General features: G+C 46.6%; 1 protein-coding gene across 10 annotated transcripts in view; it reads right to left on the minus strand.

Annotated features, from left to right (window-relative positions):
- SENP6 (SUMO specific peptidase 6) overlaps positions 1-26781 on the minus strand; it is a 914216-nt gene that overhangs the window by 638456 nt on the left and 248979 nt on the right. For all 10 annotated transcript variants that reach the window (XM_069235653.1, XM_069235659.1, XM_069235655.1 and 7 more), the window contains one exon: positions 17580-17955. In XM_069235653.1, coding sequence (XP_069091754.1) covers positions 17580-17955 — 376 coding nt within the window. The remainder of the gene's footprint in view (positions 1-17579; positions 17956-26781) is intronic.

The raw sequence follows: 26781 nt of genomic DNA on the forward strand, positions 1-26781 counted from the left end.
GGTGTGACAATTCCTGCCTGGGGGAGGTGTTAGCATCTCCACCCAGTGCAGGCTTTGTTACTGGCCTCAGAGTGACAAAGGCACTCTCCCCATGGGGCCAGCAACATGTCTCGGTTTGTGGCAGGCTGCTAAAACTAGTCAGCCTACACAGATAGTCGGTTAAGTTTCAGGGGGCACCTCTAAGGTGCCCTCTGGGGTGTATTTTACAATAAAATGTACACTGGCATCAGTGTGCATTTATTGTGCTGAGAAGTTTGATACCAAACTTCCCAGTTTTCAGTGTAGCCATTATGGTGCTGTGGAGTTCGTGTAAAACAGACTCCCAGACCATATACTCTTATGGCTACCCTGCACTTACAATGTCTAAGGTTTTGTTTAGACACTGTAGGGGCACAGTGCTCATGCACTGGTACCCTCACCTATGGTATAGTGCACCCTGCCTTAGGGCTGTAAGGCCTGCTAGAGGGGTGTCTTACCTATACTGCATAGGCAGTGAGAGGCTGGCATGGCACCCTGAGGGGAGTGCCATGTCGACTTACTCATTTTGTTCTCACTAGCACACACAGGCTTGTAAGCAGTGTGTCTGTGCTGAGTGAGGGGTCTCTAGGGTGGCATAAGACATGCTGCAGCCCTTAGAGACCTTCCTTGGCATCAGGGCCCTTGGTACTAGAAGTACCAGTTACAAGGGACTTATCTGGATGCCAGGGTCTGCCAATTGTGGATACAAAAGTACAGGTTAGGGAAAGAACACTGGTGCTGGGGCCTGGTTAGCAGGCCTCAGCACACTTTCAATTGTAAACATAGCATCAGCAAAGGCAAAAAGTCAGGGGGCAACCATGCCAAGGAGGCATTTCCTTACACAACCCCCCCCCCAAACGAAAGAGGATGAGACTAACCTTTCCCAAGAGAGTCTTCATTTTCTAAGTGGAAGAACCTGGAAAGGCCATCTGCATTGGCATGGGCAGTCCCAGGTCTGTGTTCCACTATAAAGTCCATTCCCTGTAGGGAGATGGACCACCTCAACAGTTTAGGATTTTCACCTTTCATTTGCATCAGCCATTTGAGAGGTCTGTGGTCAGTTTGAACTAGGAAGTGAGTCCCAAAGAGGTATGGTCTCAGCTTCTTCAGGGACCAAACCACAGCAAAGGCCTCCCTCTCAATGGCACTCCAACGCTGCTCCCTGGGGAGTAACCTCCTGCTAATGAAAGCAACAGGCTGGTCAAGGCCATCATCATTTGTTTGGGACAAAACTGCCCCTATCCCATGTTCAGAGGCATCAGTCTGCACAATGAACTGCTTAGAATAATCTGGAGCTTTGAGAACTGGTGCTGAGCACATTGCTTGTTTCAGGGTGTCAAAGGCCTGTTGGCATTCCACAGTCCAGTTCACTTTCTTGGGCATTTTCTTGGAGGTGAGTTCAGTGAGGGCTGTCACAATGGATCCATATCCCTTCACAAACCTCCTGTAATACCCAGTCAAGCCAAGGAATGCCCTGACTTGAGTCTGGGTTTTTGGAGCTACCCAGTCCAGAATAGTCTGGATCTTGGGTTGGAGTGGCTGAACTTGGCCTCCACCTACAAGGTGGCCCAAGTAAACCACTGTTCCCTGCCCTATCTGGCATTTGGATGCCTTGATAGAGAGGCCTGCAGATTGCAGAGCCTTCAAAACCTTCTTCAGGTGGACCAGGTGATCCTGCCAGGTGGAGCTAAAGACAGCAATATCATCAAGATAAGCTGTGCTAAAGGACTCCAAGCCAGCAAGGACTTGATTCACCAACCTTTGGAAGGTGGCAGGGGCATTCTTTAAACCAAAGGGCATAACAGTAAACTGATAATGCCCATCAGGTGTGGAGAATGCTGTTTTCTCTTTTGCTCCAGGTGCCATTTTTATTTGCCAGTATCCTGCTGTCAAGTCAAAGGTACTTAAGAATTTGGCAGCACCTAATTTGTCTATGAGCTCATCAGCTCTTGGAATTGGATGAGCATCTGTCTTGGTGACAGAATTGAGCCCTCTGTAGTCCACACAAAACCTCATCTCTTTCTTTCCATCTTTGGTGTGAGGTTTGGGGACTAAGACCACTGGGCTAGCCCAGGGGCTGTCAGAGCGCTCAATTACTCCCAATTCCAGCATCTTGTGGACTTCCACCTTGATGCTTTCCTTAACATGGTCAGATTGTCTAAAGATTTTGTTCTTGACAGGCATGCTGTCTCCTGTGTCCACATCATGGGTACACAGGTGTGTCTGACCAGGGGTTAAGGAGAAGAGTTCAGGAAACTGTTGTAGGACTCTCCTACAATCAGCTTGCTGTTGGCCAGAGAGGGTGTCTGAGTAGATCACTCCATCTACTGTGCCATCTTTTGGGTCTGATGACAGAAGATCAGGGAGAGGTTCACTCTCTGCCTCCTGATCCTCATCTGTTACCATCAACAGATTCACATCAGCCCTGTCATGGAAGAGCTTAAGGCGGTTCACATGGATCACCCTCTTGGGGCTCCTGCTTGTGCCCAGGTCCACCAGGTAGGTGACCTGACTCTTCCTTTCTAGCACTGGGTAAGGGCCACTCCATTTGTCCTGGAGTGCCCTGGGAGCCACAGGCTCCAGAACCCAGACTTTCTGCCCTGGTTGGAACTCAACCAGTGCAGCCTTTTGGTCATACCAAAACTTCTGGAGCTGTTGGCTGGCCTCAAGGTTTTTGGTTGCCTTTTCCATGTACTCTGCCATTCTAGAGCGAAGGCCAAGTACATAGTCCACTATGTCCTGTTTAGGCTCATGGAGAGGTCTCTCCCAGCCTTCTTTAACAAGGGCAAGTGGTCCCCTTACAGGATGACCAAACAGAAGTTCAAAGGGTGAGAATCCTACTCCCTTCTGTGGCACCTCTCTGTAAGCGAAAAGCAGACATGGCAAGAGGACATCCCATCTCCTTTTGAGTTTTTCTGGGAGCCCCATGATCATGCCTTTTAATGTCTTGTTGAATCTCTCAACCAAGCCATTAGTTTGTGGATGGTATGGTGTAGTGAATTTATAAGTCACTCCACACTCATTCCACATGTGCTTTAGGTATGCTGACATGAAGTTGGTACCTCTGTCAGACACCACCTCCTTAGGGAAACCCACTCTGGTAAAGATACCAATGAGGGCCTTGGCTACTGCAGGGGCAGTAGTCGACCTAAGGGGAATAGCTTCAGGATACCTGGTAGCATGATCCACTACTACCAGGATATACATATTTCCTGAGGCTGTGGGAGGTTCCAGTGGACCAACTATGTCCACACCCACTCTTTCAAAGGGGACCCCCACCACTGGAAGTGGAATGAGGGGGGCCTTTGGATGTCCACCTGTCTTACCACTGGCTTGACAGGTGGGGCAGGAGAGGCAAAACTCCTTAACCATGTTGGACATATTGGGCCAGTAGAAGTGGTTGACTAACCTCTCCCACGTCTTGGTTTGTCCCAAATGTCCAGCAAGGGGAATGTCATGGGCCAATGTTAGGATGAACTTCCTGAACAGCTGAGGCACTACCACTCTCCTAGTGGCACCAGGTTTGGGGTCTCTGGCCTCAGTGTACAGGAGTCCATCTTCCCAATAGACCCTATGCGTTCCATTTTTCTTGCCTTTGGACTCTTCAGCAGCTTGCTGCCTAAGGCCTTCAAGAGAGGGACAGGTTTCTTGTCCCTTACACAGCTCCTCCCTTGAGGGTCCCCCTGGGCCTAAGAGCTCAACCTGATAAGGTTCAAGCTCCAAAGGCTCAGTTCCCTCAGAGGGCAGAACTTCTTCCTGAGAAGAGAGGTTCCCTTTCTTTTGCTGTGTTGTAGTTGGTTTCCCAACTGACTTTCCTGTTCTCTTGGTAGGCTGGGCCATTCTTCCAGACTCCAGCTCTACTTGTTCACCCTGTGCCTTGCACTGTGCTCTTGTTTTCACACACACCAGTTCAGGGATACCCAGCATTGCTGCATGGGTTTTTAGTTCTACCTCAGCCCATGCTGAGGACTCCAGGTCATTTCCAAGCAGACAGTCCACTGGGATATTTGAGGAGACCACCACCTGTTTCAGGCCATTGACCCCTCCCCATTCTAAAGTAACCATTGCCATGGGATGTACTTTTCTCTGATTGTCAGCGTTGGTGACTGTGTAAGTTTTTCCAGTCAGGTATTGGCCAGGGGAAACCAGTTTCTCTGTCACCATGGTGACACTGGCACCTGTATCCCTCAGGCCCTCTATTCTAGTCCCATTAATTAAGAGTTGCTGTCTGTATTTTTGCATGTTAGGCGGCCAGACAGCTAGTGTGGCTAAATCCACCCCACCCTCAGAAACTAGAATAGCTTCAGTGTGGACCCTGATTTGCTCTGGGCACACTGTTGATCCCACTTGGAGACTAGCCATACCAGTGTTACCTGGATGGGAGTTTGGAGTGGAACCTTTCTTGGGACAGGCCTTGTCTCCAGTTTGGTGTCCATGCTGTTTACAGCTATGACACCAGGCCTTTTTGGGATCAAAGTTTTTACCCTTGTACCCATTGTTTTGTGAAGAGGCTCTGGGCCCACCCTCCTGTGCAGGTTTTTGGGGGCCTGTAGAAGACTCTTTACTATTTTTAGTTTTGGTTGTCTCATCACCCTTCCCCTGGGGAGTCTTTGTGACCCCTTTCTTTTGGTCACCCCCTGTTGAAGTCTTGGACACCCTTGTCTTGACCCAATGGTCCGCCTTCTTTCCCAATTCTTGGGGAGAAATTGGTCCTAGGTCTACCAGATGCTGATGCAGTTTATCATTGAAACAATTACTTAACAGGTGTTCCTTCACAAATAAATTGTACAGCCCATCATAATTACTTACACCACTGCCTTGAATCCAACCATCTAGTGTTTTCACTGAGTAGTCAACAAAGTCAACCCAGGTCTGGCTCGAGGATTTTTGAGCCCCCCTGAACCTAATCCTGTACTCCTCAGTGGAGAATCCAAAGCCCTCAATCAGGGTACCCTTCATGAGGTCATAAGATTCTGCATCTTTTCCAGAGAGTGTGAGGAGTCTATCCCTACACTTTCCAGTGAACATTTCCCAAAGGAGAGCACCCCAGTGAGATCTGTTCACTTTCCTGGTTACACAAGCCCTCTCAAAAGCTGTGAACCACTTGGTGATGTCATCACCATCTTCAAATTTTGTCACAATCCCTTTGGGGATTTTTAACATGTCAGGAGAATCTCTGACCCTATTTATATTGCTGCCACCATTGATGGGTCCTAGGCCCATCTCTTGTCTTTCCCTTTCTATGGCTAGGAGCTGTCTCTCTAAAGCCAATCTTTTGGCCATCCTGGCTAACAGGAGGTCATCTTCACTGAGAGCATCCTCAGTGATTTCAGAAATGTGGGACCCTCCTGTGAGGGACTCACTATTTCGGACTAACACAGTTGGAGACAGGACTTGAGGGGTCCTGTTCTCCCTATTTAGGACTGGAGGAGGGACATTGGCCTCCAAGTCACTAATTTCTTCCTCTGTGATGTCATCATCAGAGGGGTTGGCTTTTTCAAACTCTGCCAACAGCTCCTGGAGCTGAATTTTGGTAGGTCTGGAGCCAATGGTTATGTTCTTTATATTACAGAGAGACCTTAGCTCCCTCATCTTAAGATGGAGGTAAGGTGTGGTGTCGAGTTCCACCACATTCATCTCTGTATCAGACATTATTTTGCTAAGAGTTGGAAGACTTTTTAAAGAATCTAAAACTGTTTCTAGAATCTAATTTCAAACTTTTAACAAACTTTTAAACTCTAAAAGACAATGCTAAACAGGGACTTAACACACAAGGCCCTAGCAGGACTTTTAAGAATTTAGAAAAATTTCAAATTGCAAAAATGAATTTCTAATGACAATTTTGGAATTTGTCGTGTGATCAGGTATTGGCTGAGTAGTCCAGCAAATGCAAAGTCTTGTACCCCACCGCTGATCCACCAATGTAGGAAGTTGGCTCTGTATGTGCTTTTTCAAAGTAAGGAATAGCATGCACAGAGTCCAAGGGTTCCCCTTAGAGGTAAGATAGTGGCAAAAAGAGATAATACTAATGCTCTATTTTGTGGTAGTGTGGTCGAGCAGTAGGCTTATCCAAGGAGTAGTGTTAAGCATTTGTTGTACATACACATAGACAATAAATGAGGTACACACACTCAGAGACAAATCCAGCCAATAGGTTTTTGTATAGAAAAATATCTTTTCTTAGTTTATTTTAAGAACCACAGGTTCAAATTCTACATGTAATATCTCATTCGAAAGGTATTGCAGGTAAGTACTTTAGGAACTTCAAATCATCAAAATTGCATGTATACTTTTCAAGTTATTCACAAATAGCTGTTTTAAAAGTGGACACAGTGCAATTTTCACAGTTCCTAGGGGAGGTAAGTATTTGTTAGGTTAACCAGGTAAGTAAGACACTTACAGGGCTTAGTTCTTGGTCCAAGGTAGCCCACCGTTGGGGGTTCAGAGCAACCCCAAAGTCACCACACCAGCAGCTCAGGGCCGGTCAGGTGCAGAGTTCAACGTGGTGCCCAAAACACATAGGCTAGAATGGAGAGAAGGGGGTGCCCCGGTTCCGGTCTGCTTGCAGGTAAGTACCCGCGTCTTCGGAGGGCAGACCAGGGGGGTTTTGTAGGGCACCGGGGGGGACACAAGCCCACACAGAAATTTCACCCTCAGCGGCGCGGGGGCGGCCGGGTGCAGTGTAGAAACAAGCGTCGGGTTCGCAATGTTAGTCTATGAGAGATCTCGGGATCTCTTCAGCGCTGCAGGCAGGCAAGGGGGGGGTTCCTCGGGGAAACCTCCACTTGGGCAAGGGAGAGGGACTCCTGGGGGTCACTTCTCCAGTGAAAGTCCGGTCCTTCAGGTCCTGGGGGCTGCGGGTGCAGGGTCTCTCCCAGGTGTCGGGATTTTGGATTCAAAGAGTCGCGGTCAGGGGAAGCCTCGGGATTCCCTCTGCAGGCGGCGCTGTGGGGGCTCAGGGGGGACAGGTTTTGGTACTCACAGTATCAGAGTAGTCCTGGGGTCCCTCCTGAGGTGTCGGATCTCCACCAGCCGAGTCGGGGTCGCCGGGTGCAGTGTTGCAAGTCTCACGCTTCTTGCGGGGAGCTTGCAGGGTTCTTTAAAGCTGCTGGAAACAAAGTTGCAGCTTTTCTTGGAGCAGGTCCGCTGTCCTCGGGAGTTTCTTGTCTTTTCGAAGCAGGGGCAGTCCTCAGAGGATGTCGAGGTCGCTGGTCCCTTTGGAAGGCGTCGCTGGAGCAGGATCTTTGGAAGGCAGGAGACAGGCCGGTGAGTTTCTGGAGCCAAGGCAGTTGTCGTCTTCTGGTCTTCCGCTGCAGGGGTTTTCAGCTGGGCAGTCCTTCTTCTTGTAGTTGCAGGAATCTAATTTTCTAGGGTTCAGGGTAGCCCTTAAATACTAAATTTAAGGGCGTGTTTAGGTCTGGGGGGTTAGTAGCCAATGGCTACTAGCCCTGAGGGTGGGTACACCCTCTTTGTGCCTCCTCCCAAGGGGAGGGGGTCACAATCCTAACCCTATTGGGGGAATCCTCCATCTGCAAGATGGAGGATTTCTAAAAGTTAGAGTCACTTCAGCTCAGGACACCTTAGGGGCTGTCCTGACTGGCCAGTGACTCCTCCTTGTTTTTCTCATTATCTTCTCCGGCCTTGCCGCCAAAAGTGGGGCCTGGCCGGAGGGGGCGGGCAACTCCACTAGCTGGAGTGTCCTGCTGGGTTGGCACAAAGGAGGTGAGCCTTTGAGGCTCACCGCCAGGTGTGACAATTCCTGCCTGGGGGAGGTGTTAGCATCTCCACCCAGTGCAGGCTTTGTTACTGGCCTCAGAGTGACAAAGGCACTCTCCCCATGGGGCCAGCAACATGTCTCGGTTTGTGGCAGGCTGCTAAAACTAGTCAGCCTACACAGATAGTCGGTTAAGTTTCAGGGGGCACCTCTAAGGTGCCCTCTGGGGTGTATTTTACAATAAAATGTACACTGGCATCAGTGTGCATTTATTGTGCTGAGAAGTTTGATACCAAACTTCCCAGTTTTCAGTGTAGCCATTATGGTGCTGTGGAGTTCGTGTAAAACAGACTCCCAGACCATATACTCTTATGGCTACCCTGCACTTACAATGTCTAAGGTTTTGTTTAGACACTGTAGGGGCACAGTGCTCATGCACTGGTACCCTCACCTATGGTATAGTGCACCCTGCCTTAGGGCTGTAAGGCCTGCTAGAGGGGTGTCTTACCTATACTGCATAGGCCGTGAGAGGCTGGCATGGCACTCTGAGGGGAGTGCCATGTCGACTTACTCATTTTGTTCTCACTAGCACACACAGGCTTGTAAGCAGTGTGTCTGTGCTGAGTGAGGGGTCTCTAGGGTGGCATAAGACATGCTGCAGCCCTTAGAGACCTTCCTTGGCATCAGGGCCCTTGGTACTAGAAGTACCAGTTACAAGGGACTTATCTGGATGCCAGGGTCTGCCAATTGTGGATACAAAAGTACAGGTTAGGGAAAGAACACTGGTGCTGGGGCCTGGTTAGCAGGCCTCAGCACACTTTCAATTGTAAACATAGCATCAGCAAAGGCAAAAAGTCAGGGGGCAACCATGCCAAGGAGGCATTTCCTTACAGCTGTTTTAAAAGTGGACACTTAGTGCAATTTTCACAGTTCCTGGGGGAGGTAAGTTATTGTTAGTTTTCACAGGTAAGTAAGTCACTTACAGTTTTCAGTTTTTGGTCCAAGGCAGCCCACCGTTGGGGGTTCAGAGCAACCCCAAAGTTATCACACCAGCAGCTCAGGGCCGGTCATGTGCAAAGGTCAAAGAGGTGCCCAAAACACATAGGCTTCAATGGAGAGAAGGGGGTGCCCCGGTTCCAGTCTGCCAGCAGGTAAGTACCCGCGTCTTCGGAGGGCAGACCAGGGGGGTTTTGTAGGACACCGGGGGGGACACAAGTCAGCACAGAAAGTACACCCTCAGCAGCGCGGGGCGGCCGGGTGCAGTGTGCAAACACGCGTCGGGTTTTCAATGGAAGTCAATGAGAGATCAAGGGATCTCTTCAGCGTCGCTGGCAGGCAAGAGGGGGGCTCCTCGGGGTAGCCACCACCTGGGCAAGGGAGAGGGCCTCCTGGGGGTCACTCCTGCACAGAAGTTCCGTTTCTTTAGGGGCTGGGGGCTGCGGGTGCAGGGTCTTTTCCAGCCGTCTGGAAATGGAGTTCAGACAGTCGCGGTCAGGGGGAGCCTGGGGATTCCCTCTGCAGGCGTCGCTGTGGGGGCTCAGGGGGGACAACTTTGGTTACTCACAGTCGTAGAGTCGCCGGAGGGTCCTCCCTGAGTTGGTTGTTCTCCACCAGTCGAGTCGGGGTCGCCGGGTGCAGTGTTGCAAGTCTCACGCTTCTTGCGGGGAGTTGCAGGGGTCTTTAAATCTGCTCCTTGTAACAAAGTTGCAGTTCTTTTGGAGCAGTGCCGCTGTCCTCGGGAGTTTCTTGTCTTCTTCGAAGTAGGGCAGTCCTCAGAGGATTCAGAGGTCGCTGGTCCCTTGGAAAGCGTCGCTGGAGCAGGGTTCTTTGGAAGGCAGGAGACAGGCCGGTGAGTCTGGGGCCAAGGCAGTTGGTGTCTTCTGTTCTTCCTCTGCAGGGGTTTTTCAGCTCATCAGTCCTTCTTCTTGTAGTTGCAGGAATCTAATTTCTAGGTTCAGGGAGAGCCCTTAAATACTAAATTTAAGGGCGTGTTTAGGTCTGGGGGGTTAGTAGCCAATGGCTACTAGCCCTGAGGGTGAGTACACCCTCTTTGTGCCTCCTCCCAAGGGGAGGGGGTCACATCCCTAATCCTATTGGGGGAATCCTCCATCTGCAAGATGGAGGATTTCTAAAAGTTAGAGTCACTTCAGCTCAGGACACCCTAGGGGCTGTCCTGACTGGCCAGTGACTCCTCCTTGTTGCTTTCTTTGTTCCCTCCAGCCTTGCCGCCAAAAGTGGGGGCCGTGGCCGGAGGGGGCGGGCAACTCCACTAAGCTGGAGTGCCCAGCTGTGCTGTGACAAAGGGGTGAGCCTTTGAGGCTCACCGCCAGGTGTTACAGCTCCTGCCTGGGGGAGGTGTTAGCATCTCCACCCAGTGCAGGCTTTGTTACTGGCCTCAGAGTGACAAAGGCACTCTCCCCATGGGGCCAGCAACATGTCTCTAGTGTGGCAGGCTGCTGGAACCAGTCAGCCTACACAGATAGTCGGTTAGGTTTCAGGGGGCACCTCTAAGGTGCCCTCTGTGGTGTATTTTACAATAAAATGTACACTGGCATCAGTGTGCATTTATTGTGCTGAGAAGTTTGATACCAAACTTCCCAGTTTTCAGTGTTGCCATTATGGTGCTGTGGAGTTCGTGTAAAACAGACTCCCAGACCATATACTCTTATGGCTACCCTGCACTTACAATGTCTAAGGTTTTGCTTAGACACTGTAGGGGCACAGTGCTCATGCACTGGTACCCTCACCTATGGTATAGTGCACCCTGCCTTAGGGCTGTAAGGCCTGCTAGAGGGGTGTCTTACCTATACTGCATAGGCAGTGAGAGGCTGGCATGGCACCCTGAGGGGAGTGCCATGTCGACTTACTCATTTTGTTCTCACTAGCACACACAAGCTGGTAAGCAGTGTGTCTGTGCTGAGTGAGGGGTCTCCAGGGTGGCATAATACATGCAGCAGCCCTTAGAGACCTTCCCTGGCATCAGGGCCCTTGGTACCAGAGGTACCAGTTACAAGGGACTTATCTAGATGCCAGGGTGTGCCAATTGTGGAATCAAAAGTACAGGTTAGGGAAAGAACACTGGTGCTGGGGCCTGGTTAGCAGGCCTCAGCACACTTTCAATTCAAAACATAGCATCAGCAAAGGCAAAAAGTCAGGGGGTAACCATGCCAAGGAGGCATTTCCTTACACTGATGCTGATGGTGTCCCTCTGATGAAGTAGACCAGGTTGCTGTTATCTGTAGTGCGTTGGTAATGTATGCACTGTGATTTGTTATGTGTCGTTTGTTTTTCAGATACCAACTGCAACTCATTAACTGCTGCATATATTTTTTGATATAACCAGAGTTAGATGTTTTCCTAAATTTGTGTTACTAAAACGTTTACATGAAGCCCATGTTAATGTTAATTAGTGGTTAGTGAGGGAAGTGTTTTCTCACATGCTCATGATATGTTTCTGAGGCTTTTTTGTTTATCATTATACTAATGTATTCAATCTCTTTCTCAGATTCTTGTGCTATGGTTTTGTGTTATAACCCTTGAGTTGATTTGTCTACTTGCATTGATTAAACTCAGAGTTATAAGGTGTTCAAATCAGCCTTTTGTTGTCTCTCTATATGTATCATTTGTGTTTGAGAATCATTTTTGTGACCCTAGCATTGTTCATATAGGGAAATAAAATTGTTAACTTCTTAATAAAGTGTTATTGAGATTGTATTGATTCTCATATGCAGTTGTGATGTTGACGTTTTACAATTGACATCCCCTCCAAACAATGTTGGTTCATCGGCCTGATGCGTGAAATCCACTATTCAGTCTAAGATAATAGCTAGGCTTTCTCTGCGTTCACAAGTCTACCACGTGTCCTCTAATATGACATGGGAAAATTGCCATGTCATGAGTTGCTGACATCAAGCAGTGGTGGCAGCACACAGAGTTTTTTGAATGGATATATATGAGCAGCCCTTTTTTATACTTTGGGAATTGAGGAGTCCGACGACCCCACTTTTGTATATTTCTACTCCAATATGAAACTGAGCCCTGGCATCCCCTTTGAAGGTGGGGTGAGTGTGTAGGATTCAACACTGCAGTGAGAGTTTGACTGCTGGGATCACTGGGACTATTTTGGGTAGCCCTTGGTTCTAATATGGCATAAAGGATACATCTTCCCCCAGATATGTTAAGTATACTGCTTGCATTCCTGGAGCTCACATGAGGAGACCCAGGCAATTAAGTGAGGGAGGATGAAGAAAGGGCTGGAGTTAGAAATTTCATAAGGACATTTTAAGCAAGCGATTATTGTGCAATTCCTACTTTGCACTGCCAGTTGGTGGATGGTGAGGAGGGGGAGGTAGTCAGCAGATTCTGTTGATGAGGAGGTTTCTAGGCAAAGCCAGTCCTTTTGTCTTTCTTTTACTGCTACTTCAGAAAAGAGCTCCCAGTGACATTCAGCCACATTGTTACACAAAGATGACATTGTAGTCATGTTTTCGGAAACTTCTGCCTGGAGCCAGCATCATCAATATATGCTTTGAGAGCTATCACCTTGCACAAAGGCTGTGCACTGCAGCAAGAAAAGGACATTTAAAACGTAACTACTTTAGACAGTGGGTCAAACACTTCTGTCAGGATAATTAGAATAAAATTGGGATTCAGATCATCCCACTTTCTTCCCGTTCAAAGTTCTTCATGACCAAGGAAGGAATTGCTCTGCAAAGTAGGAGAAATAAATGTTGTAATCCAGGCCTATCTGCAAGGCAACCAGTCTCCCAGAGGTAAGGGAACATTACCTTAAGTTTGCGCTGTCAGCTAGAGCAGCTGTTAGTCTGTCTATAGCCTAAATCAGTGGTTCCCAACCTGTGGTCCAGGGACCCCTGGGGGTCCGTGAAGCCTTCTCAGGGGGTCGGCGACTGCTTAGAAAATTAAAAAATATGAATAAATATTGACAAATTAGGTCCCAAGCTTCCAGTAATGACTCAGTGGGGGGTCCCCGGATTCAAATGATGATTCAGTGGGGGTCCCTAGGGTCCATTAATGATAAAGTGGGGGTCCACAGAAGTCAAAAGGTTGGGAACCACTGGCCTAAATGTCTGCATGCCCGTACAGAGAGGGAATGACAGAGCTTGGCTGTGCAGGAGAACAGACTATTCAGGAGGAGAAGCCCACGTCTTCCTTGCATGCGGATTACCCAGAAGTGGTCCACCTGTCCGGGAGCTTTACTGGTGCTAACCCTTCCCTCCCTGCATGGTTCATAAGGCACATTCTGTTAAGTATTTACAAATCTATAACCGCATTCCTTAAGTTACCCGTACACTGTGCCGACAAGGGGTCTTATACTGCCTCAAGAGGTGACCCAATCAGCAAAAATCCCTAAACTGCATGGAGTTAACCACCTGCACCACAGTCTGGAGGATGAAATTGCAGAAGACAAGAACCTGATACCCATATGGTATGCTACCTTTACTCTGCAAAATGTACATATATATATTTTACTACTCAAGTAACTTCACTACCTAGGTCTTTACTCAGAATGCCTTAAGGGTATGTATGGGACAATGGGTGAACTGAACGTCCCAATGGCTCGAGAGACAGGGCTGCCATCTACATTCCTGGAATGCCAACGAAGATGCCGATTGTATGACCGCAAAGAGCGCACCCACGAGCTCTGCACGTAGTAACGCCCCAACGATCAAGGAACAAAGGACTTGAGATAAAAAGACAGAGTATATCTTGAACTTGCAAAACATAAGCCTACTATTAGAAGTTTCATGATTGCTAGCATGAACTCTTTAGTTCAAACTGCTAAACAGGTTAACAACACAATAGCGACTTGCACAGCCTAATGGTGAACTGGCACCTGTGTCTGACTATTACCCATGGCCTTTTATCTCTGAGGGACACTGTAAATATTGGGAACATCATAAAAGCAAAGTTTGATCTCTGTAGGAAGTATTAACTTGACTAGAACCTGTAGATGGAATCTAGAACATTGTAACCAATTCCCTTATCACTCTGTTTTGTATTTAGTGTTCCTGGGGCTTTAAAAATATTTCTCTTATTTATTAAGATAAACACTAGGCTGGACAGCGAGTTATTGGGTATGTTTCACTACTCCAGTTCTGAGTCTTTGCTCTCCTAACTCCATGAGCAGCCTTTGACGGCTCATCCTCGTTACCCAGATAGTCAAATGAAGTAAGAGTGTGCTTGGTCTAGTTTTCAGAGCTAGTGAAAGAAGTGTTGTGTGGCACTCATTACATCTCCATTTTAAATTAACGTTTTTAGTGTGACAATTTTCTAATGGTGACATTTCACAAAGTTTCCTACTAACATGAGAATGTGCTGCTTTTGGAGTTATTCATGGTAGGAATTGTCGCCCTGCAGTCTGCACATCCAGTCCAGGAACATACAATCATTATGCAATGACTGTACTTTTTCTGTGCTCGTAAGGAGACAACCTGTTTTTGCTACACAAACCTAAGTAGCTTTTCTGCACCTCTGTCACAGTATGATAGGAGGAGAGTTTATTATATAAACAGCATCTGTGCTACACTCATTAAGAGGAGCACTTCGTGCCAGGTGATCATGGAACCGCTGTGAACTGTTACTGAGATGCAGCCCTGCTGACTTTGACCTCCAACCTGGTTAGCAAGATAACCTATACACGAAAATCGGCTTCCAGACACATAAGACCAAGGTAGGGGGGTTAGACTATCCCAACTGGTCTGCCACAAGTGTACTCCCGCTATGCTCTCCTTAGGATATTTCATCACAAAAACTACAATGCCTCCATAGGAGACCACATTATTAACAAAAAAACCTCTCCACAATAACAAACAGAATGGGTATATATTCAATTAAAGAGCTTATTTTATTATTATATATACAAAGTAAAACCACAATCTTACAAAAAAGACACAAAGGAAATCCCTATCTCAACACCCTAAAACAGAAGGACAGAAGAAAGTGCAAAGATCAAGTGCTCGTGATCAGAAAACAAAACAAGAGATAATAAATCTCATAACCATCTAACATAACATATTCTAAAAAAAACAGCCTGTTGGTTAATCTTCTTCTGCACTGAACCAATCCTCTATTCAAAAGGCATTAAATTGCCATTTTAGTCCTTCATCTACACTATATACAGTAACCAAATTCAGGCTAGAGCATCATCGTCGACGTTTCGACCCCCTTTCCGCTCTTTGATCCTTTGGTGTGTCTTTTATGTAAGATTGTGGTTTTACTTTGTATATATAATAATAAAATAAGCTCTTGAATTGAATATATACCCATTCTGTTTGTTATTGTGGAGATTTTTTTTGTTAATAATGTGGTCTCCTATGGGGCATTGTAGTTTTTGTAACGAAGTTTACACCCAGCCCCCTGGGGTTATTTGGGTTACCCTCTGTGGTTTGTACTATATTCCTGAGGATATTATCAGATACAAATAGGAGTCAGACAATATTAGTAACAATTAACATGTTTGAATTTTTTATGTTGTTTTCCATTATAACAATGCTGATTACTGTAACAAGTCTCATCTTTCTAATATTCACAGCTCCTACTTCTTAATTAAGAACACAATCATTTCAATAAAAAGTTTTGAGAATGCTTTTTCACATCTTTCTTGTGCTTATCTTGGGCATACAACAGTTACCAAATGGAAGGGTTAGGTCTGTTTCCACAGATTCCTTGGGAATCAATGTCATGTTCGAGGATGCAGACAACATCTATTCCCCTGGCCAGTTTATGGGTTTGGATGTGGCACTGTGAGCTAGTTGAAAAAAACTAACAGTTACTGATTATATAGGCAGATTAAATTTCTATACTCTGTAGATAATAACAAGAATTTCAGAGTATAGAGATTTAATCTGCCTAGCAGGACTCTGTACATAATAACAATTTCAGAGTCCTGCTAGGCAGATTAAATCTCTATACTCCGAAATTCTTGTTATTATGTAGAGTATAGAGATTTAATCTGCCTAGCAGGACTCTGAAATTGTTATTATGTACAGAGTCCTGCTAGGCAGATTAAATCTCTATACTCTGAAATTCTTGTTATTATCTACAGAGTCCTGCTACCTCTTAGGAACCATATAACAGGCAGAAACCAGAGCATCAGAGGTAAACACCCCTAACCACCACAGTTGTGGACCAGTCTCCTCAGACTGCCCTGGGCTACCCTTAAATGTCCATCCTTTGACTGGGGCCAGACAGTAATAGAAGCTGCGCCAATTAATTTTCCTCTTTCCCTGCAGCTCCCTGTACTAGCTTATTACTGGGACTCACCCTCAACTCTGCCAAAGCACTTCATTCTTGACCTGCTTCACCACATATTACTTTGAGTGTTGGTACCCCTCAGATACTTTGCTATCTAATACTAGGGCCCACCGCACAGATTTGACAATCACCTCACTTATTTTACACAACACCATGCTTTACCAGATTAACAATCCTTTAACAATGCACTTCTTTATTGACCTACCACGCCTTATTCTAACTTGGAACCTGGGTTCAAAGCCACTTGGCCACTACAATCACCTTTGAACTGCAACTCAATATAAAGAATTGTGTGGGTCAGATGCCGAAATCTAGAACTTTCCAAGCTTTTGTTCTGCCTCAAGTCTGCTTTTGTGAGCAATCATTAATACATTCAAGGAACAGTTTTGACGTTATATAAATATATACCATTGTAGATCTATATGTAGCATTTTGCATACAATGGTTTGAATCCTTAAAAAACAACATAACTATAAAAGAGAACAAAGTTATGATCTTGATAAAAAATAAGGTATGCTCCCAATTGATTGTTTTTATTTATATGAATGTAGACTTATCCACTCAAATTTGTCTCATTGGTTCTCTAACAGCAGCATTTCCCAAAGAGATGACACTTGCTCAGAGGGAGCATTTGCAACTGCTCTAAATCACTGTATCTTCATCTCATTGTGCTTGTTTAAACTACGTATAGTGGGGGAAGTACAACATATGCAGCGGAGAGTATTCCACGTGCAGTGCTAAACACAGCCTGTGGTGCAAAAGGTGCTCAAGTTTTAATACAGACTTCAAAGTTAGCACTGCCCAGTAACACGTTTCTTCATAAATGTACTGCTGAGTACTTGTTTGCAATGCAGAGCATTTTATAGTCAACGCCAAATAGTCTGTGTTTAGTACTTAACATTGTGTGTGCAGTTCTGAGTGCCCAATGTTAAGTGCCAAACACCCCATGTGATACACAGTCTTGATGTAATGTGTAGCACCCACATTAGTAGTGTGCAGAGAGCTGAATGATGTGTAGTGCCAAGAACTATATGGTCTGATTCATACGTGTGTTTTGCCAAGTGGATTCTATTTTCGATGCTTAACTTGTGGCACTTAGAAAATCACACAGTGTCCAGATGAAAGTCCCTTGTGTCCAGTGCTCTGTGCCCCATCTGTAATGCCTACTCATACTATACAGGAAAACTCTCTCGAGTCTATTACCAAGTACCTTTTGTGTAGTGCAGTTCGCAGCATCTCCTATGGAGAGCTCTCCACTATCTTATATGGAATCTGAAGTACACTTTAGTGACTAATGTCCATGTTCAAACACTATTAAAAATAAGTCTTTCCCAAAAAATTAAAAAATTAATAAAGAGGGTCAGATGGGGAATTAAGTTGTGTTGGCTTGCAGGTCAAAAGTCTGAATCCATACAAGGCCAACTTAGATTTGTTGTTTGGAGGTCACTAAATAGAGCATTAGTAAGTTGGTTAATGCCATCATGTTGTATTTACATTTCATAGCAAAACTAAAGTGCTGAGAAATAAAATAAAACAAAACCATTAAGTACAAATGAATGTAAATGATACTTACTTGGATCACTCATTTCAGGCCTTACTCCCCTCAGTTTTATAGTTCGCGCAGTTTTATGTGCTGCATCAGCAGGTCCAACTTTTCCATTTGTTGGCAAAAAGTTTCTCCCAAGTTCACGATTTAACCAGATGTCAGTAGGAACAGTTGTTAAATCAGTACCATAAAAGTTTTTTGCATTTAATCCTATATTATATGACTTCTGCGCTGGTGAATGTTGATGAATGGCAGGCCGTGGAAGAGGTCCTGCTAACTCACTCAATGACATCCCTTGCTTGGAGTGTCTTTGTAAATCAGCAGAACACTGACATTTGCTTTGGCTGTCATTCTCTTTTCCACAATTTGGACAAAGGGTTGAATGTGGAGATTGCTCGGAAGTCTACAAAGGAAAACAAAAGGGCTATAAATACAATTAAAATGTGCATTGTTTGAGCTGCTGTTGTAGCCAATACAGGCAAAATAAGCAACACAAAAGAGTTAAGAATTGGTTCTGGCCTTGCAAGTTGCAGCATTATTTGTTCCTCTATTATTCAAAAGCATTGAAATAACAGTATTATTCAACATTTTTATTGCAAATCACTAAAGGAAAACAGAGGTAATTGAGGAGCTCCTATGTAGCCAACAAAAGGTTTAACATAAACTCAATAGTAAATGGGTGGACAGGAGCTGTGAGGGAGCTTCCCTACAGGGGGAGGCTAAACGAGGTATCTGAATCTTGTTGTAGACACATGTGCGGGAGCCAATTGTGCAGGGCTGACCCAAATGGACAGACCTAGACACACCCCCCCCCCCCACCCACCCATGAGCAAGGAAAACACTCAACATACTCTCCCCTAGTCACCTGTATACCGGACCCCAAATGAATCTCCTGTTATGCCATCAACTTACTAATAGAACACGTGACATGGTCACCACCCCTATACCACCAACTATGCTTCTTGTACCTTTTATCCCCACTGTAGGAAGTTGGCTCTGTATGTGCTATTTCAAAGTAAGGAATAGCATGCACAGAGTCCAAGGGTTCCCCTTAGAGGTAAAATAGTGGTAAAAATAGATAATACTAATGCTCTATTTTGTGGTAGTGTGGTCGAGCAGTAGGCTTATCCAAGGAGTAGTGTTAAGCATTTGTTGTACATACACATAGACAATAAATGAGGTACACACACTCAGAGACAAATCCAGCCAATAGGTTTTTGTATAGAAAAATATCTTTTCTTAGTTTATTTTAAGAACCACAGGTTCAAATTCTACATGTAATATCTCATTCGAAAGGTATTGCAGGTAAGTACTTTAGGAACTTCAAATCATCAAAATTGCATGTATACTTTTCAAGTTATTCACAAATAGCTGTTTTAAAAGTGGACACTTAGTGCAATTTTCACAGTTCCTAGGGGAGGTAAGTATTTGTTAGGTTAACCAGGTAAGTAAGACACTTACAGGGCTTAGTTCTTGGTCCAAGGTAGCCCACCGTTGGGGGTTTAGAGCAACCCCAAAGTCACCACACCAGCAGCTCAGGGCCGGTCAGGTGCAGAGTTCAAAGTGGTGCCCAAAACACATAGGCTAGAATGGAGAGAGGGGGGTGCCCCGGTTCCGGTCTGCTTGCAGGTAAGTACCCGCGTCTTCGGAGGGCAGACCAGGGGGGTTTTGTAGGGCACCGGGGGGGACACAAGCCCACACAGAAATTTCACCCTCAGCAGCGCGGGGGCGGCCGGGTGCAGTGTAGAAACAAGCGTCGGGTTTGTAATGGAAGTCAATGGGAGATCTAGGGATCTCTTCAGCGCTGCAGGCAGGCAAGGGGGGGGGTTCCTCGGGGAAACCTCCACTTGGTCAAGGGAGAGGGACTCCTGGGGGTCACTCCTCCAGTGAAAGTCCGGTCCTTTAGGTCCTGGGGGCTGCGGGTGCAGGGTCTCTCCCAGGTGTCGGGACTTAGGATTCAAAGAGTCGCGGTCAGGGGAAGCCTCGGGATTCCCTCTGCAGGCGGCGCTGTGGGGGCTCAGGGGGGACAGGTTTTTGTACTCACAGTCTTAGAGTAGTCCTGGGGTCCCTCCTGAGGTGTTGGATCGCCACCAGCCGAGTCGGGGTCGCCGGGTGCAGTGTTGCAAGTCTCACGCCTTTTGCGGGGAGCTTGCAGGGTTCTTTAAAGCTGCTGGAAACAAAGTTGCAGCCTTTCTTGGAGCAGGTCCGCTGTCCTCGGGAGTTTCTTGTCTTTTCGAAGCAGGGGCAGTCCTCAGAGGATGTCGAGGTCGCTGGTCCCTTTGGAAGGCGTCGCTGGAGCAGGATCTTTGGAAGGCAGGAGACAGGCCGGTGAGTTTCTGGAGCCAAGGCAGTTGTCGTCTTCTGGTCTTCCTCTGCAGGGGTTTTCAGCTAGGCAGTCCTTCTTCTTGTAGTTGCAGGAATCTAATTTTCTAGGGTTCAGGGTAGCCCTTAAATACTAAATTTAAGGGCGTGTTTAGGTCTGGGGGGTTAGTAGCCAATGGCTACTAGCCCTGAGGGTGGGTACACCCTCTTTGTGCCTCCTCCCAAGGGGAGGGGGTCACAATCCTAATCCTATTGGGGGAATCCTCCATCTGCAAGATGGAGGATTTCTAAAAGTCAGAGTCACCTCAGCTCAGGACACCCTAGGGGCTGTCCTGACTGGCCAGTGACTCCTCCTTGTTGCTTTCTTTGTTCCCTCCAGCCTTGCCGCCAAAAGTGGGGGCCGTGGCCGGAGGGGGCGGGCAACTCCACTAAGCTGGAGTGCCCTGCTGGGCTGTGACAAAGGGGTGAGCCTTTGAGGCTCACCGCCAGGTGTCACAGCTCCTGCCTGGGGGAGGTGTTAGCATCTCCACCCAGTGCAGGCTTTGTTACTGGCCTCAGAGTGACAAAGGCACTCTCCCCATGGGGCCAGCAACATGTCTCTGGTGTGGCAGGCTGCTGGAACTAGTCAGCCTACACAGACAGTCGGTTAAGTTTCAGGGGGCACCTCTAAGGTGCCCTCTGTGGTGTATTTTACAATAAAATGTACACTGGCATCAGTGTGCATTTATTGTGCTGAGAAGTTTGATACCAAACTTCCCAGTTTTCAGTGTAGCCATTATGGTGCTGTGGAGTTCGTGTTTGACAGACTCCCAGACCATATACTCTTAGGGCTACCCTGCACTTACAATGTCTAAGGTTTTGTTTAGACACTGTAGGGGTACCATGCTCATGCACTGGTACCCTCACCTATGGTATAGTGCACCCTGCCTTAGGGCTGTAAGGCCTGCTAGAGGGGTGTCTTACCTATACTGCATAGGCAGTGAGAGGCTGGCATGGCACCCTGAGGGGAGTGCCATGTCGACTTACTCGTTTTGTCCTCACTAGCACACACAAGCTGGCAAGCAGTGTGTCTGTGCTGAGTGAGAGGTCTCCAGGGTGGCATAAGACATGCTGCAGCCCTTAGAGACCTTCCTTGGCATCAGGGCCCTTGGTACTAGAAGTACCAGTTACAAGGGGCTTATCTGGATGCCAGGGTCTGCCAATTGTGGATACAAAAGTACAGGTTAGGGAAAGAACACTGGTGCTGGGGCCTGGTTAGCAGGCCTCAGCACACTTTCAATTGTAAACATAGCATCAGCAAAGGCAAAAAGTCAGGGGGCAACCATGCCAAGGAGGCATTTCCTTACACCCACTCCAGCAGGTGGTCTTGTTTTAGGTTAATTCATATTTTATGTTTAGACATTATTGATTTTCTAGTTCACATATGAATCCCCAGCCAACTACGCTACCCTTCACACATCCATCGACTCACTATGTGTTCCTCCTGGTGGGGCCCCCCTCCTCTCTCTCATCATAGGCACTCCCAGATTGCATAAAGCATTAATGAACACACGTCTACAGGGCTAAAAATACTGATTATAACTGCCTTTCTACTTCGGAAAATCAATACATTTTTTTTTTTACAAAAATAAATAAAAATAATGGTTTTCTGAATGTTAGGTTTGAAGGAGCCCACCTGCTCAATGTGAGTTTTTATATTTACTTGTGGCTTTAAAAAAAACAACAACAAAAAAAAATTATTCATTTTTTTAAACAGCTGAACTTAAATTTGGTGCATCATGGTAATAATTTGAGAAGGTAAATACAGTTTTTAGGTCGAGACTAGGTAGCGCATGCACTCTCTCTTCGAAACATGCACCCGCCCATCACTTCTGATTTGTTGCTTTCTGTGTCCTTTGCAAAGGCTTGCTTATCTGTAGTCAATGTTTGCTATATGTTCCTTCTTTTTTGTGTGTCAGTCCCTCCCTTGGAACATGGCCCTATTGCTTGTAGTCTTTCCTTTTTGTGCATGTAGGTTTGTGTAAACTCACTATTTTTTCCTTTTGTTTCAGCCCGAATTTCCGATTTCCACATGTATGTGTTCACCTAACGGGAGCTCAGCAACAATTGCTGTAGTGCTAATAAACGTATGTATTGGCATTCGACTTTTTTTTAATTTCAGTATGGTTTTATTGGGGTTTTACATGAGTAAAGTACAGATACAACAAAGATATATAGCGGAGAGTGAAGTACAAGTTCCCGTGGGAGTAATATATAGGGTAGTTCAGATCAAAACTTTAATATGTGATTTTTCGGTGCAGTAGGTGCTGTATACAGTGTGTATAGTTGTATTCAAAATATTATGGAGATGTGCTTTTTAAATGAAGTGAGTACGGATTATTGCAAGCGGCTGGTTAGACAAGGGCTATACATTGAAGGTTACCCCTATCGCTCGTATGATGGGAAGAAAGGAAGTGAAAGAGGAGAGGATAAAGTGAATATGCTAAATAGGGGGAGAGTGGGAGTATGGAGGTGTTGGGAGAGGTGAATAGGGACGGTGTAGTGACCAGGAGGTGGGGGGTGTGGGTATGTAAAGGGTAGGGGGCAAAGCAGGAGGGGTTAGTATGACCTATGGGTGTGTACTCTGATTAACCCCTTTGCTGCCAGGCCGTTTCCCCTCCTGTGTCGAGCCTTTTTTTGGCTATTTGGGTCAGTTCGCGCTTAGGCCCTCATAACTTTTTGTTCACATAAGCTACCAGACCAAATTTGCGTCCTTTTTTCCTACATCCTAGGAATTCTAGAGGTACCCAGACTTTGTGGGTTCCCCTGAAGGAGACCAAGAAATTAGCCAAAATACAGTGGTTTTTTTTTTTTTAAATGGGAAAAAAAGGGCTTCAGAAGGCGGCTTGTGGTTTTTTCCCTGAAAAGGGCACCTAACAAAGGGTTTGCGGTGGCAAGATCACCACCTTCCCAGCTTTCAGGAATAGGCAGACTTGAATTAGAAAACCCCATCTTTCAATACAATTTTGACATTTTACTGGGACATACCCCATTTTTACTATTTTTTGTGTGCTTTCACCCTCCTTCCAGTTAGTGACCGAAATGGGTGAGAAACCAATGCTGGATCCCAGAAAGCTAAACATTTCTGTAAAGTAGACACAAATCTGAATTCAACAAGGGGTCATTTGTGTAGATCCTACAAGTGTTTCCTACAGAAAATAACAGCTGAAATAAAAAAATATTGAAATTGAGGTGAAATAAACAGCCGTTTTTCTCCACATTTTACTCTAACTTTTTCCTGCGAAGTCAGATTTTTTAAAGCGATATACTGTTACGTCCGCTGGACTCTTCTGGTTGCGGGGATATATAGGGCTTGTAGGTTCATCAAGAACCCTAGGTACCCAGAGCCAATAAATGAGCTGCACCTTGCAATGGGTTTTTATTCTATACCGGGTATACAGCAATTCATTTATGAAAAATAGGTACCAAGAAAACCTTTGCATTTCCAAAATGGGCACAAGATAAGGTGTTGAGAAGCAGTGGATATTTGCACATCTCTGAGTTCTGGGGTGCCCATACTAGCATGTGAATTACAGGGCATTTCTCAAATAGATGTCTGTAAGGAAATGCCTCCTTGGCATGGTTGCCCCCTGACTTTTTGCCTTTGCTGATGCTATGTTTACAATTGAAAGTGTGCTGAGGCCTGCTAACCAGGCCCCAGCACCAGTGTTCTTTCCCTAACCTGTACTTTTGTATCCACAATTGGCAGACCCTGGCATCCAGATAAGTCCCTTGTAACTGGTACTTCTAGTACCAAGGGCCCTGATGCCAAGGAAGGTCTCTAAGGGCTGCAGCATGTCTTATGCCACCCTGGAGACCTCTCACTCAGCACAGACACACTGCTTGCCAGCTTGTGTGTGCTAGTGAGGACAAAACGAGTAAGTCGACATGGCACTCCCCTCAGGGTGCCATGCCAGCCTCTCACTGCCTATGCAGTATAGGTAAGACACCCCTCTAGCAGGCCTTACAGCCCTAAGGCAGGGTGCACTATACCATAGGTGAGGGTACCAGTGCATGAGCATGGTACCCCTACAGTGTCTAAACAAAACCTTAGACATTGTAAGTGCAGGGTAGCCATAAGAGTATATGGTCTGGGAGTCTGACAAACACGAACTCCACAGCACCATAATGGCTACACTGAAAACTGGGAAGTTTGGTATCAAACTTCTCAGCACAATAAATGCACACTGATGCCAGTGTACATTTTATTGTAAAATACACCACAGAGGGCACCTTAGAGGTGCCCCCTGAAACTTAACCGACTGTCTGTGTAGGCTGACTAGTTCCAGCAGCCTGCCACACCAGAGACATGTTGCTGGCCCCATGGGGAGAGTGCCTTTGTCACTCTGAGGCCAGTAACAAAGCCTGCACTGGGTGGAGATGCTAACACCTCCCCCAGGCAGGAGCTGTGACACCTGGCGGTGAGCCTCAAAGGCTCACCCCTTTGTCACAGCCCAGCAGGGCACTCCAGCTTAGTGGAGTTGCCCGCCCCCTCCGGCCACGGCCCCCACTTTTGGCGGCAAGGCTGGAGGGAACAAAGAAAGCAACAAGGAGGAGTCACTGGCCAGTCAGGACAGCCCCTAAGGTGTCCTGAGCTGAAGTGACTCTAACTTGTAGAAATCCTCCATCTTGCAGATGGAGGATTCCCCCAATAGGGTTAGGATTGTGACCCCCTCCCCTTGGGAGGAGGCACAAAGAGGGTGTACCCACCCTCAGGGCTAGTAGCCATTGGCTACTAACCCCCCAGACCTAAACACGCCCTTAAATTTAGTATTTAAGGGCTACCCTGAACCCTAGAAAATTAGATTCCTGCAACTACAAGAAGAAGGACTGCCTAGCTGAAAACCCCTGCAGAGGAAGACCAGAAGACGACTACTGCCTTGGCTCCAGAAACTCACCGGCCTGTCTCCTGCCTTCCAAAGATCCTGCTCCAGCGACGCCTTCCAAAGGGACCAGCGACCTCGACATCCTCTGAGGACTGCCCCTGCTTCGAAAAGACAAGAAACTCCCGGGGACAGCGGACCTGCTCCAAGAAAAGCTGCAACTTTGTTTCCAGCAGCCTTAAAGAACCCTGCAAGCTCCCCGCAAGAAGCGTGAGACTTGCAACACTGCACCCGGCGACCCCGACTCGGCTGGTGGCGATCCAACACCTCAGGAGGGACCCCAGGACTACTCTAAGACTGTGAGTACAAAAACCTGTCCCCCCTGAGCCCCCACAGCGCCGCCTGCAGAGGGAATCCCGAGGCTTCCCCTGACCGCGACTCTTCGAATCCTAAGTCCCGACACCTGGGAGAGACCCTGCACCCGCAGCCCCCAGGACCTGAAGGACCGGACTTTCACTGGAGGAGTGACCCCCAGGAGTCCCTCTCCCTTGACCAAGCGGAGGTTTCCCCGAGGAACCCCCCCCTTGCCTGCCTGCAGCGCTGAAGAGATCCCTAGATCTCCCATTGACTTCCATTACAAACCCGACGCTTGTTTCTACACTGCACCCGGCCGCCCCCGCGCTGCTGAGGGTGAAATTTCTGTGTGGGCTTGTGTCCCCCCCGGTGCCCTACAAAACCCCCCTGGTCTGCCCTCCGAAGACGCGGGTACTTACCTGCAAGCAGACCGGAACCGGGGCACCCCCCTTCTCTCCATTATAGCCTATGTGTTTTGGGCACCACTTTGAACTCTGCACCTGACCGGCCCTGAGCTGCTGGTGTGGTGACTTTGGGGTTGCTCTGAACCCCCAACGGTGGGCTACCTTGGACCAAGAACTAAGCCCTGTAAGTGTCTTACTTACCTGGTTAACCTAACAAATACTTACCTCCCCTAGGAACTGTGAAAATTGCACTAAGTGTCCACTTTTAAAACAGCTATTTGTGAATAACTTGAAAAGTATACATGCAATTTTGATGATTTGAAGTTCCTAAAGTACTTACCTGCAATACCTTTCGAATGAGATATTACATGTAGAATTTGAACCTGTGGTTCTTAAAATAAACTAAGAAAAGATATTTTTCTATATAAAAACCTATTGGCTGGATTTGTCTCTGAGTGTGTGTACCTCATTTATTGTCTATGTGTATGTGCAACAAATACTTAACACTACTCCTTGGATAAGCCTACTGCTCGACCACACTACCACAAAATAGAGCATTAGTATTATCTCTTTTTGCCACTATCTTACCTCTAAGGGGAACCCTTGGACTCTGTGCATACTATTCCTTACTTTGAAATAGTGCATACAGAGCCAACTTCCTACATTGGTGGATCAGCGGTGGGGTACAAGACTTTGCATTTGCTGGACTACTCAGCCAATACCTGATCACACGACAAATTCCAAAATTGTCATTAGAAATTCATTTTTGCAATTTGAAATTTTTCTAAATTCTTAAAAGTCCTGCTAGGGCCTTGTGTGTTAAGTCCCTGTTTAGCATTGTCTTTTAGAGTTTAAAAGTTTGTTAAAAGTTTGAAATTAGATTCTAGAAACAGTTTTAGATTCTTTAAAAAGTCTTCCAACTCTTAGCAAAATAATGACTGATACAGAGATGAATGTGGTGGAACTCGACACCACACCTTACCTCCATCTTAAGATGAGGGAGCTAAGGTCTCTCTGTAATATCAAAAAAATAACCATTGGCTCCAGACCTACCAAAATTCAGCTCCAGGAGCTGTTGGCAGAGTTTGAAAAAGCCAACCCCTCTGATGATGACCTCACAGAGGAAGAAATTAGTGACTTGGAGGCCAGTGTCCCTCCTCCAGTCCTAAATAGGGAGAACAGGACCCCTCAAGTCCTGTCTCCAACTGTGTTAGTCAGAAATAGTGAGTCCCTCACAGGAGGGTCCCACATTTCTGAAATCACTGAGGATGCTCTCAGTGAAGATGA

This window comes from Pleurodeles waltl, chromosome 5, assembly GCF_031143425.1.
Source record: "Pleurodeles waltl isolate 20211129_DDA chromosome 5, aPleWal1.hap1.20221129, whole genome shotgun sequence".
Taxonomy (NCBI): Eukaryota; Metazoa; Chordata; class Amphibia; order Caudata; family Salamandridae; genus Pleurodeles; species Pleurodeles waltl.